Raw genomic sequence first — 14,390 nt, forward strand, 5'->3', positions numbered from 1 at the left:
TTTATTTATGTATTGTGCCCATGGATGATTGAATCCCACATTGTAACACAAATTCTAGAAAAGTAACAGTCTTAATTTTGTTCAACACTACATTCCAGTTGCCAGGAACGGATTCTGTTGGTGCTTTAAAAAATTCATTGGGTGAATACTAGTGGCAATAGAGTGAATGTGTTACCATGGAGTTCTGCATTAATATACATACATGATTCCCTTATACATTCATCTCATCACTTTCTACACCAGAACTCTGTCAGGATTCAGTTTTATTGTTAGTAATGCAGGCTCAAACTCAACTGACAATGAGTCTATAAACCAGTGAAAGGATATAAATGATAGGGATGTAAAGGAAATTCAATATATGTATATTTTCCCAATAGGTACGTGCTTATGAGCATAGTTTTATAAAAGAGCAAAAACAGTTGTTTTACATTTACTTAACATTTACCATTTCCAGAACTCTTAATTCTTTGCATTCATTCATATTTGCATCTGTTGTCATTTTACTTCTACCTGAAAATTTTCCTCTAACATTTTTTTGTAGTTTGTGACTCTCAGATATTGTCTGAAAATGCCCGCATTTTGTCTTCTTTTGTTCCCCATCAATCAAATATGTTTGGAAGAATCAAGTGTATTATAAAGTTAACTCAGTTAATAATTGGGAAATTGAATTTTTAACTTTTTATTGTACAAACTTTATCTAATTACAGAATTATGATGCTCTATTAAAAATATCTAAACATTTACTTAATAATCATTTCTGAATTTTACCTTCATTTCTGAAAGACATTTTCAGTGGGTATTGTATTCTGGATAGCCTTTTGGAGGTACAGCAGCACTTTAAAGATCATTCCATTCCTTTCTGATTTGCATAGTTTTTCATGAAAAATCTATTGTAAGCCTTAACAGTGTTCCTCTGTACATAATCTAGGCACTCCTAAAAATTTTATCTTCATCACTGATTTTTAGCAATTTTATTATGATATGCCTTGTTTTTCTGTTTTTGGCTTTGTTTGTTTAGTTTATTCTGCTTGGGGCTTGTTGAACTTAGAGTCTATATAGGTTTATACTCTTAATTAATTGTGAAAAAATTTGATCATCATTTTTTTGTTTTTTATTTTTATTTTGGTACTGGGGATTGAACTCAGGGGCACTCAACCACTGAGCCACATTTCCAGCCATATTTTGTATTTTAGAGATAGAGGGAGCACTTTGGAAATCTTCAGGGAAGCCTCACTTTTTTTTCTGAGTATTGGTCTCAGCATGACTGAGGAAAACTACATAAAGGTAAAGAAATCACCACTGGTGGGCAGTAGCTGAGCAATCCCTGGAACTGAGAATCCTCCATATACCTAGGAGCCAGAATAGAGAGACACCATAATGTATAGTAGTTTAGAAGAATCCTCAAAAAGTCATGCCTTTGTAGTAGAACTAAATTAACCCAGCAGGGTTAACCTTAGAGGCCATTTGGATCTGCCCTAATAATGCATTTTAAAAGCCTGAGAATAATCAAAGAACTCAACTTCCTCTTTTCTATTACACTGCCTGTCACCCCAGCATTCCCAAACTCCAATCTATTCTTAAATCAACAAGACTTTACTACTTTCGTTTGGTTTTCCCTCCATGTGCTATAGCCCAGAAACTGACTTCAGGCAGCATTAGTTGGAAACCATAGTCCTATCATCTCTATTGTCCAGTGCCTGAAAAGAGTTGTTTCATATGTTTTGTCTAGTTTTCAAGTTGTTTATAGGAGGAAAGCAATTCATTTAGCAGTTAATTCTTCATAAGCAGAAGTCCTACCAATGGCAAAACAACTCGTTAAAGATAGTGGTAGTATGATTCATTTTTCAATGGTCAGAAGTAATGTGTAGAAGAATTGAGGGGATTTTGTGGAAAGATATGGGGCTGTTGAGAGCTGTGAACTTGTAAACTACCATCTTGCATTTGGAACAGTGTAGATGATGCAGCATCTACTTTTCTAATCCTAATCACTGGGAAGGAATCTATAATTTCCATGAAATAAATTGCAAGTACTACTATCCATGGGCTTGGATCTGCTACTGTCTATAGAATGTTCACCGTAGAGGCTTTTTGTGTAGAGAAGTAGGGGGAAGGTTGCTTTAGAAGGAGGCTGGCAGATCTTTCTCCTTGAGCCTTGGATTCTGTATCTATCTTATGGTCTGATGTCTCACCTTTACTCCCTAACTCTGACTCTGATTATTCCCCACACACTTTCCCAATCACACACACTTTGTGAAACCATTTACTCTCTCTTTTTTAATGACTGAGCCTTTCACTATTTCACCAGCTCCTTGTATGTAGACTTCTGTGTGCGCCAAATTTGGAATGGTATGTCTGCCCCATACAGGAAAGAGCCTAATATCATTGTATATAAAGTTCCTTCACTGGATACCCATAGGCTGAAGGGGGCCTCACATTTCAAAATTCTATTCTAATGAATTTAGTCTGTCCAAGGAGACATTAGGAACATATTTATAGAGGACCCTAAAGATCAGGAAGCCAACCAGTGCACATTCTGCAAAGAGGAGGGTCATTGGGGAAGGAAATGTCCCTGATATTTCCAAGAGAAGCCAAGTATGGTCAGGCAGACCCTGACCTATCCTGGCAGATGGCGCCACTGGTGGAGGAAAGCTAAAGGAGCTTAGAGGCTTTACATATGTCCCTAAAAGTGATCTTTGAGGAATCTTGGCTGACTCTTACAAGTAGATAGGAACAGGGTCAATTTTGATCAATGTGGTCCTAAATATCTGGCAGGAGACTACAGCCTAAGCATAGTCCTACATGGACTTTTAAAAGGAAAAACAATGTTTTTTTTTTAAAAAATGTAACTTAAATGTACATTTGTGTCAGCCCTACTTAAAGTAAGTAAAGCTGGAGGCCATAAAGGAAGGGTTTTTGTGTGGGAGTGCACAATAATAATGATCATAAAGGACTCTAAGGTTGCAAGTTTGTCCTGAGTTAATTTGAGCCTGATCTCATAGACCTACAAATATTCCTAACCTCCTACATTGATAAACTTGATCTGTTTCCCACTGATATGATTATGAGTTACTGTTTCATGGTTTTCAGAGACTGGCTGAAATGCTAATTGCTTTTGTGCTAATTAGTTACAAAAAAAGTAATGCTTTGCTATCTTGTTTATTATTGTCTTAGCATGATCCTTGCCCTATGTATGCTTTGCAAAGTTACCTGACATCTGCTTCTGTGGACCTCTGGACTTCTCTGATGCTGAATACCCTTAACTGTCCACGCCACATCTGATAGAGAACAAGGATTTTGGATTACTTCCCCAAACTTCACCTTCTTTCAGCAGGAGGCAGCTTGGAGATGTCATTGCCAATTTTGCCATAGAAATGGAATGTAGAAATGGATAGTGGGAGAATATAACAGTGGTCTACTTTATGCTTTGAATATATATAACCCTTGCTGCTCTGCCACTACAACTTATTTTTAAAAGGATGTTTCTTTCTTTTCTTCTCTCCCTGTTCTCCTTAATCTCTCCCCCTCCCTAATCTCAGGGGAAACAGGATTACCTTTCCTCCCCATTTTAGTCAGATTTATGTATCCTTGAGTATACACCCATCATAGGAACAAAGTAATCGAGACATTGGGTATGGTACCAGAAGATCTCAGAAATGACTATGTCCCAAATTAACAAGTGAATTACAACTCCAGCAGAGAACATGTGCAATGTAGCCTTGTAGATTATTATCTCTTCTGAGAGTCACAATGTCAATCAGGGTTTCTCAGCCTTAGTATAGTTAGCATCTAGGGCTGGATAATTCTTTGTTGTTTGGACCATTCTACGAATGTTTAGCAGATCCTTGGCCTCTGCCCACTGGATGTCAGTAGCACTCTCCTCCCAATTTTGACAACCACAGATGTCTACAGATACTGCCAGATGTCCCCTGGAGGTACAAAATTGCCCTAGTTGAGAGTCACTGGTATAGATGCACCATGGTGTGTCTCACTCCAGGGCACCACAGAAGTGCAGCTTGGGAACTAAAGCTGGAAAAACCCAGGTCAGTCTATAGTGTCTGCCCTGTGTACAGTGTGCGCTGGGAAGACATTGACCTTGGATTGCAAACTACTAGATACAAGTCTGCCTCTGTAGGTTTGGAATAAGGTTCTCCACTTCTCTGCTCAATTTACTTATTTGAAAATGAGGAATGGTGTTGTTTATGCCACACAACACTGCTGTAGTGAGAACAAAGTGAGGTTTTATATATACAGGAATACCTATACATAAACACATACTTCTTCCATATAAGGATACAATATGCATGGATTTAATAATGATTCATAGATAAGTGTACTTAATTTGCCAGTATAATTAAAATGGCAGTATAGAAAAAAATATATCTTCTAATTTGTAATGTAATGTGTAATCCCCCCTGTGGTTTGTGATATTGTTCTCTGCTAGGAGGCTTAATAGGGGATGTCTAACTATAAAAAAGAAAAAAAGAAAAAGAGTGCCCTTTTAGCAATTAAAGTCATAACTAAATTAGAATACAAAGAGTAAGATTTTTATATTTGATTGTTAATTTTGCATTTAGTAATCTCTCCAAGCTGCACAAGAACTTAAATGTCTTGACGAGAGAGAGTGGATTTTCATTCTCCTGGGATGTCATTATAATGAACCTGGTAAATAATTCAGGAACATATTAGAGGCCAATGGATGGGCAGCACCTGGTGCCATATTGTTCATGCCTAAGCACACAGAATCTGAGATGGCATTCTACACCTGTCACTATTATTCTGGCTTAAACACAGGTCCTATGCTCAGTGACTATAGATAATAGTTGTTAATATTTTTATCCCATTTTCCTCCACAAAGAATATGGTGCTATGCTGTTTCAAAAACACAAAGCAGAAGTGGCATCCTCTGAATTGCTTCAGTCAAATTTCAAATCTATTTTCTCTATTAAGGAATAGGTTGCTTTAAAAATTAGTAGAAAAGATTGCTTTTCTACTAAAAGATTTATTTGAGCCTTTTGGCCTTTTGGCCTTTCTGCCTTTGCTGTTCAAGGTTGAGCTTCTTTTTAGATCACACTATTTATATTGAAGGCATCTTCTGAGAAAAATGATACCATCTTCGACCATTCATTTAGAAGGAATTTCTACTTCCAAGTTCTTCTTCCTATTATTACCTGAGTAGACAACCTAAACTCTGTCAGTATATATTTTTAAAAACAAGCAAACAAACTGGGCATGGTAGCACATACCTATAATCCCGTGGCTCACGAGGCCAAGGCAGGAGGATTGCAGGTTCAAGGCCAGCCTCAGTAATTTAGCAAGGCCCTAAGCAACTTGGTGAAACTCTGTCTTAAAATAAAAAATAAAAAGGGCTGGGGATGTGACCCAATAGTGCTTAACTACTAGATTCACTTCCTGGCACCAATGAACAAACAAACAAAAACAAGCAAACAAGACCTCTCAAAAACCCCCATTCACTGGACATAGAATATTCTTCCACACTCTGAGAGAACAAGAGGTAGAGTGATAGATCATGTATGGAGACAGCATGGGCACCAAGCCCAGTACCACCGAGGATCAGACGGAGATTAAACCAGAAGTTACATGGGAAAATCTTAGAAGAGCAGGAGGTTTCCTAGGAGGGAAGGAAAAACAAAGTGTCTTACACATCTAATGTAAAGTTTTTACAGTAATGGGCCATGAAAGGAATCTGAAGACAGACTGCAGAACTTTTTACCTAGAAATTGCTAGATGTGCTTTATCTTTGTTTTTAAAGTATTATTTATAATAATGGATTAAAATTATACCAAAGTACTGTATATCTTTAACCTTTGTAGTATATAAGTACATAATTATACAGTAAAATATAATTGCATATGATAATATAAAAAATATTTTAAAAATTTGTGTTTGTGCTTGTTAACACAGTTGCTTTCCTTTCTTCAAGGCCCAGCGTGAGAGTATTTGGAACAGTGACCGCCCTCTGGTGGTGAGCCAGAATCATCACTTTTTGTGACCTAAGGGTTACCAAAATGTCCACTTTTGGCACACATAGTACACTCTAGCAGCAGGGGACCCATTGAAGGATGTCTGATGTTGGAGTATGTCTGATGAAGGAGCCTAATGAAGTAAGCCTTTGCTTCCATCCGAATTTGTCATTTATTCCGGATTTCAGCCAGAAGCCAGCTCCAAAATGGGGCTTCTGAAGAAAAGACTGGAGTTGCTTTTGTGTTTCAAAGGTCTGCCTCCCTTACCAGTGGATGACTAAGACTGTGAATAAGTACACACCAAGAGGGCATGTGGTGACATGGAGCCTGAAATAAACTGCTCTGAATTTTGTGACAGTTTTCCTGGCCAGGAGCTGGATCAGAGACCCCTTCAAGATCTCTGCAGGACAACAATTGTAAGTGAGCAGTCAAGGGGCATCAGGGGTGCTCACATTATTGTTGTTGTTGGCAGTGAGGTGGGGGAGGAAGGAGAGAGGAGAAATGCCTAAGTAAGAACATGTATTTCCCAGCGTTGGTGCTGATCTGCAGAAGATCCTTCATTCCTAACAGCTTCTCTTTCCTCTGTCTTCAGACCTCTTCCCAGCATAGCAGTAAGACGGTCCCTTCATTGTCTCCTGCCCTCTTGGGTGTTATTTGGACTTTTCTCAGCTGTGGACTACTTTTGATACTCTTCTTCCTTGCCTTCACAATTCGCTGCAGGAAGAACAGGTAAGCAGCCCCGGGCCTTTGTTCATCGCCTATGGCCCAAACTGTGAAACTTAGAGTGCTAACATCATATTGGCACCACAAGCATCCAGCCAGTATCAGCAAAGCTTGTCTCCCACTGTGTGAGTCACATGAGAAGTTCCCTCTGAAATACTACTGTACCTGGTAGTACAGTTTCCTCCTGAGCAGAGAAAGCTCCGCCCAGTATTGTACCAATTATACAGTGAGTATCCAAAGAAGAGAACGAAAAATCTCTCTCCATATAGGAGGGACAGTCCTTGTAAGAAAATGAGGTATTTGTATGAAAAACAGAGACCCCGTAGATAAAATGTGCAAAACAATATAAAAGTGTATAGACTTCACAATGGAATCAATCTGGATTAAGGTTTTCATAGAACCGTGGAGTTTTACCGCCTGACTATTCTGCTAGACAGTTCTGGTGGGCAGAGACATCACTGGTGCATCAGGGTAAGCATCTCTGGTTCCCAAGCCTGGCAAAAGGAGCAATTGGGGACTTTTCTGAAAGAACACACAGACTCTTGCCTTTACTAAGCTCTTTAATCCTTCCTTTGGGGCCCACCCCATCTCTCCCACCTCAACACTTACACCTTCATCTGGCCCCACTGTTCCAGTCTGCTTCTGGAGAAGCCCAGCTTCAGCCCTCTCTCCCTGCCATCTAGCTGACTTCTGGTTGGAGCCTATAATCAGAATTCAACCCCTCCCCAGAGGCCAAACTCATCCAGTCCCACTCGAGTCTCACACCTGGTAGTGATCAAGTGTATTGTACTCCATTGCCTATGATAGATTTGGCACTTAGATGAGGATCTGTCGGTTGTAATTATCTAGCAAGCATTTTGGGGTGCCACTTGCCATTTTAAGCACCACAGACAGGGAATTGCTAAGTAACATTGACCTGATTGGCTGGGTCAGCCTCAGCATGTGACGTGTAGCACTCAAACTGGAATACACCCCCAAGCTTCCCCAGCCACTTTTCATTCTGTTTCTCAGACACACTAAGCTTACTCCCATCTTAAGGTCTTTGTGCTTTCTGTCCCTTTATTGTTCCCTCTGTCTGACAGTCTTCTCCAGATCTTCCTGTGGCCCATGCCTCCTCATCTTATAGGTCTTGGCTCTAGTGTCACCTCTTCAGAGAAAACTTCTCTGACCAGCTATTGTAGTCAGCTTTTTCACTTCTGTGACTGAAATATCTGACCAGAACAATTTTAGGGGAGAAAAGTTTATCACAGGGCTCTGAGTCCATAGAAGACCAGCTCCATTCCTTGGGGCTGAGTGTGGCAGAACCTCATGGAAGAAGAGTGTGTCAGAGGGAACCCGCTCACACGATGATCAGGAAGCAGAGAGAGACTCCATTCACCAGATACAAATAGGTACCCCAAATCTACACCCCTAGTGCCCCACCTCCTCCAGCCACACCCCACCAGCCTTCAGTTACCACTCACTTAATCCCGTCGCTGTCTGGGTCAAGGCTCTCATAACCCAATCATTTCTTCTCTGAACCTTCTTGCATTATCTCACACATGAGCTTTTGGGGGATATCTCACATCCAAACCATAACACCATCTTATCTAAAGGAGCCTCTCTACCCAATGGCCACCCAGCCCATCTCATTCCACATACCATCGCCATGTTTTATTTTATGTAACTATCTGATATTACTGTGTTGATTGAATTGTCTGTTTTGTCAGTATCCCTTTCTAGAATGTAAAGCCTGTGAATACAAGGATCTTATCTATCATACTCACCACTTTTCCTCCAGCAATTAGAACAGATTCTGGAACACAATAGGTACTAAGTAAACAGTGTTCAGTAATCTTGAAAATAAGGATATTTAAATCCTAATATTGAGTGATACCAAGAAAGTGACTAGGAAAATCATTCATTTCAAGGTTAGAACAATAAAGGAACAGTCTCTTGAACTACAGCATATTTTATTAATGAAATTTAAACCTGACTGACAAATAAGAAAAAGATATCATCATTCCACCTATCATTTTTCTTCCAGCAAACTGGTAGTTTAAAGCACTCAGGGGCAAGCTCTCTCACAGTTAAAGAGGAAGACTACACTGAGAATACCATGTCAATGCTTTCCTGTTGTGCAAGTAATAGGTGGCTTAATGACTTCAGAAACTGAGTCTTTGCTGCACATGAAGTTGTATAGATGAATAAGCAGAAGAGACATTTGCCTTATATTTTAAAACTGCAACTGAATGTTGAAGAAAGCACGTATCAGAGCATATTTTTAATTTTAATGACAATATTATCTATTGGCAATAAGTGCTCTAGGACCTATACTTGACATTGAAGGCTATAGAAGATAGGGGAGAGATTGAAGGCAGGGGTTGTAGCTCAGTGGTAGAGTACTTGCCTAGCACATGTGAGGCATTGGGATTGATCTTCAGCACCACATAAATAAATAAAAAAAGATATTGTGTCCATCTACAACTAAAGAATTTATATATATATATATATATATATATATATATATATATATATATATATATAAAGAAAATCAGCTATCATTCTGGCTGTAAATGGTTGTGGATATTTACTGAGTGCTAATATTTTAATTGGGATATTTATTATTTTACTAATACTCACTAGAAAGTTAAATGTGTGTCAAGCATTAGAGCACCATCATATTTTTCTTCTAACCCATTATTTTTATACACAGTTTTACAGAATGCAAAGCTTGTCAAGCATTTGTATATCTGTTAAAACAGAAAGCAGCTATAAATAGCATTAACATAAAAATATCTATATTTCTTTCATTTTATTAAAATTTTGCTGCCTGTTGTCTTTGCAGTGGAAGCATGATTTGGCATAAAGAATAAAATAATAGGAGTCACTGTGAATAAGAATACATTTTGTAATTAAGGAACTTACAAGGTCAGACAGGAAATATAAAATAACTCATTTTCAAAAGTACTTTACTGAGCTACAAAATTTGTTCAAAGGTGCAGCATCACAGTTCAATGTTCAATGTCATTTAAGTTCTGTGGTCTCTAAATTTATGTGTGTGTGTATGTGTGTGTGTACGTGTGTATGTACGTGTGTACTTTCTCAGGCATGCCTATGCTAGAGGAAAAAACCCTTTTGACAAAAAAAATAATGCAATAATATTTAAGTTCAGTTGCAGATCTTGCATTTTTGATAAAAATTTAAAAATGTAATCTACAACAGAAAATCGGTAAAAATATAAGAAACTTGAACAATCCTATCAATCAACTTGACCTAATTGGCATTTATGCAAGCCTTCACCCAACAACAGCAGACTATAAATTTCTTTTCAAGTACACATGGAACATTTACCAAGATAGAGCATATTCTGGGCCATAAAAAATGTTTTACAAAATTTAAAAGGATTCAAGTCATACAAAGTATGTTCTCTGAATACAATGGAATTAAATTAAAAAGCAATAACAGAAGAATTTCTGGAAAATTTTAAAATATTCAGGAGCTAAATAGAACACTTAAAAAAACTCATGGTCAAAGAAAAAAATCAAAAAGGAAATTAGGAAGTATTTTGAACTGAATGAAAATGAAAAGGCAATATATCAAAATTTGTTGGGTGACTTTAAAAGGGGTACTATAGGGAAGATTTATAGCACAAAATTCTGAAGTATAGAAAGAAGAAAGGCCTCATGTCAATGACCTTACCTTCCATCATAGAAAAAGAAAAAAAAATTAGAGCAAATAAGTCCTAAACTAAATAGAAGAAAGGAAATGATAAAGATTAGTGGAAATTGATGAAATGGAATACAACATGAAAAAAAAAATCAGTGAAACCAAAAGTTGAATCTTTGTGAAGACCAATAACATCAACCACCTCTAGCCAAACTAATCAGGGAAAGAAACAGAGAGAAGGAGGAGAGAGGGAGATATAATTTCCCAAATAAGGAATGGGAGAAGTGACATCACTATGGATTCTACAGATATTAGAAGGGTAATAAGGTAATATTATGAACAACAATCTCTTTGAGTGGAGATTTTGCACTGGATTTACTGATTTGCTTATTAAGGGATGTCACTTCTAGTAGTAGGTTACAAAAGATTGTGGCTTCCACCTTGGATCTCTCTCACACCTCCACTTGCTCACAGCCATATGGTAAGCTGCCTGTGGAGAGGGCCACATGACAAGGAACTGAAGTTTCCAGGCTGTAGCCTGTGAGTACCTGGGATTGCCAATATCCATAACAGTGAACTTGGAAATAGAGCTTCTAAAACCTGCTAACAGCAATGTGAATAAGTGTAGAGCAGATTCTCCCCTAGTCAAGCCTTAAGAGGAGTTCAGCCATGGCTGCGATTATGACTGAATTCTGTGTGAGACCCTAAGCCAGAGGCACACAGCTAATGTGTGCCTGTAAAAATAATAATATGGAATTAAATTTAAAAGAAATAACAGAAAAATATGTGGAGGAGCTAGACTCCCACCCTTTTAAAAAAATGAAAATGAGGAAGAACTTCCTACTTCCTACCTCATTCCATGAGGATAGCAATATGCTGATATTAAAATCTAACAATAACATTAAAAGAAGAATGAGGAGGGGAAAAAACTCACAGGTGATATTCCTTTTGAACAAAGAGTCAAAATTCTAACAAATTAAATATAGCTAAATATTAAAAAGATAATGCATTATGACCAAATGAAGTTTTATTCCAGGAATCCAAATTTTGTCTACCATCCAAATATTGATCAATATAATTTTACCATATTTACCACCTAAAAAAGAAAACTATATAGTTGTCTTAATACATGCAGAAAAGCATTTGACAAATTTCAGCATCAATTCTAATAAGATCTCAACAAATTAGGAATAGGAGAGAGTTTCTTAAACCTCTCCCATAAAGATAAGGTGCATCTATGGAAAAATCTCCAACTATCATCCTTTTTAATAGTAAAAGATGACTACTTTCCTGTTAAGATCAGAAAGACAAGATGTTCACTTTCAATGTTGCTATTAAACATTTTATTTCTTTTTATTACTTTAGAAGAGTAAGGCTCCTATTTTTATAAAGGAAGAACCAAAATATCTTTATCCTCAGGTGACCTGATTATCTACATTTAAAAAAATCCAGCGGATTTAGTTGCAGTGGCACTTGCCTGTAATCCCAGCGGTTTGGGAGGCTGAGGCAGGAGGCTTGCAAGTTCAAAGCTAGCCTCGGCAACGTAGGAAGGCCCTGGGTAACTTAGAGAGATCCTGTCTCAAAATAATAAATTAAAAGGGCTGGAGATACAGCTCACTTGTGCCAGGGTTCAATCCCTGGTGCTCATACACACAAAATCCAATGGAATCTACTTACAACAAAACAAAACCAACCAAACAACAAAAAACAACTGTTACAATGAACAATAACTTTAGCAAAGTTGTGGGATACAAGATCAATGTACAAAACTCAACTGTAATTCTATATACTAGGAACAGACCACTGAAAAATGAAATTAAAGGCAATGCATTTATAATAGCATCTAAAATATGAAATATTTAGGGAAAAATCTAAGAACTTTAGAACTTTGATGAGAGAATTAAAGGAAACCTAAGTGAATAGAGATAATGTGTCCATGGTTGGAAGCCTCCATACTGTTAGAACATCACTTCTTGGTTTCAAAAATCTCCCTGCAGCGCATGGGCGAGGGAAGGCCAGAAAGGCGTGTGGGAGAGGGGAGGTAAAGTTGTTGCCCTGGGGGATGGTCCCCCTCCACATTGTCCCCTGTGGGGGCGGGGCACTCACTTGCAGCCCTTGGGCACCTTGGGAACACTGGACTTGGCTGCCTTCTTCAACTTCTTGCTCCCCGCTGCTGCCTTCTTGGCCTTGGTGCTGCTGCTGTTGCTGACTTTGTCCTTGGTGGCAGCAGCCTTTGGGGGGTGCATGCTTGTTGGCTGCGGCACCCTTGGTGGGTCAGGGGTTTGCGTGGCGCCATGCTGCTGGCTTCTTGGGTTTGTGCAGAGCAGGCGCGGAAAAGGGGCGCACCTTTAGCTGGCTGCCAGCTTTTGGCAATGGAGCTTGAAGGAGCCCATGGCGCCTGTGCCCTTGACCTACAGTAGCAAGTCATTCTGCACCAGCGTTCACCAAGTACTTGAGGTTTTTAATAAAGGTATTATAAAAGAATGTAAGACAGAAAAATAATTAAATATTTTTACTCTGGAAATGTTAACATTTATGGATATAGCCATTGATTTTACTGAAGAGGAGTGGGAATGCTTTCAGCCTGCTCAGAAAAATTTATATAGAGATGTGATGCTAGAGAACTATAGAAACTTTGCCTTCCTGGTCATGACTCTTAATCATACCCAAGAATATTCACCAGAAAAGGGCCTAAAAAATAGATTTCATGATGTGATAATTGCAAAATATAAAAGTTGTGATTTTAACTATTTACCACAAAAGAAAATATAGAAAACTACAAGTGAGAGTGAACACAAGAAATCATATACAAAATCAGGCCTTGTTCACCACCAGAGAAATTATACTGGAGAGAAACCCTACAAATGTACAGAATGTGCCAAATCTTTTGGTCAAAAATCAGTCCTTTTTCGCCACAACAGAACTCACACTGGAGAGAAGCCCTACACGTGCAAAAATTGTGGCAAAGCTTTTGGTCGAAAATCAAACCTTATTTGCCACAGAAGAACACACACTGGAGAGAAGCCCTACAAATGTAAAGAATGTGGCAAAGCTTTTGGTCACAAATCACATCTTATTCGCCACAGCAGAACACACACTGGAGAGAAGCCCTACAAATATAAAGAATGTGGCAAAGCTTTTGGTGAAAAATCAAGCCTTATTTGCCACAGCAGAACACACACTGGAGAGAAGCCCTACAAATGTAAAAATTGTGGCAAGGCTTTTGGTCAAAAATCACATCTTATTTGCCACAGCAGAACACACACTGGAGAGAAGCCCTACAAATGTAAAGAATGTGCCAAAGCTTTTAGTAAAAAAGCAGACCTTATTTGCCACAACAGAACTCACACTGGAGAGAAGCCCTACACATGCAAAAATTGTGGCAAAGCCTTTGGTCGAAAATCATACCTTATTAGCCACAGAAGAACTCACACTGGAGAGAAGCCCTACAAATGTACAGAATGTGGCAAAGCTCTTGGTCAAAAACCATACCTTATTTACCACAGCAGAACTCACACTGGAGAGAAGCCCTACAAATGTACAGAATGTGGCAAAGCTTTTGGTCACAAATCACATCTTATTTGCCACAGCAGAACACACACTGGAGAGAAGCTCTATAAATGTACAGAATGTGGCAAAGCTTTTAGTGAAAAATCAAGCCTTATTCGCCACAGAGAACTCACACTGGAGAGAAGCCCTACGAATGTAAAAAATGTGGCAAAGCTTTTGGTAAAAAAAATAGACCTTATTCACCACAGCAGAGCTCACTGGAGAGAAGCCCTACAAATGTAACGAATGTGGCAAAGCTTTTACTCAAAAAACAGGCTTTATTTTCCACAGAGGAACTCACACTACAGAGAAGCCTAACAAATATAAAGAATGTGGCAACTCCTTCAGTTGAAATAATACCTTATTTTCCACAACAGAACTCACACTGGAGAGAAGCCTCACAAACTCAAAGTGTGTGACAAAGTTTTTACTCAAATATTTTACCTTATTTGCCACAGGGGCATTTACACTGGAGAGAAGCATTGCAAA

At 38.5% G+C, this 14,390-nt stretch overlaps 1 protein-coding gene across 1 annotated transcript in view; it reads left to right on the forward strand.

Annotated features, from left to right (window-relative positions):
- Gpr156 (G protein-coupled receptor 156) overlaps positions 1-14,390 on the forward strand; it is a 93,507-nt gene that overhangs the window by 22,720 nt on the left and 56,397 nt on the right. Inside the window, exons 2-3 of the mRNA XM_005327630.5 lie at positions 5,942-6,397; positions 6,574-6,710. Of these exons, the coding sequence (XP_005327687.1) occupies positions 6,302-6,397; positions 6,574-6,710 (233 nt within the window). The 5' untranslated portion in view covers positions 5,942-6,301. The remainder of the gene's footprint in view (positions 1-5,941; positions 6,398-6,573; positions 6,711-14,390) is intronic.

Source organism: Ictidomys tridecemlineatus, chromosome 3 (assembly GCF_052094955.1).
Source record: "Ictidomys tridecemlineatus isolate mIctTri1 chromosome 3, mIctTri1.hap1, whole genome shotgun sequence".
Classification (NCBI taxonomy): Eukaryota; Metazoa; Chordata; class Mammalia; order Rodentia; family Sciuridae; genus Ictidomys; species Ictidomys tridecemlineatus.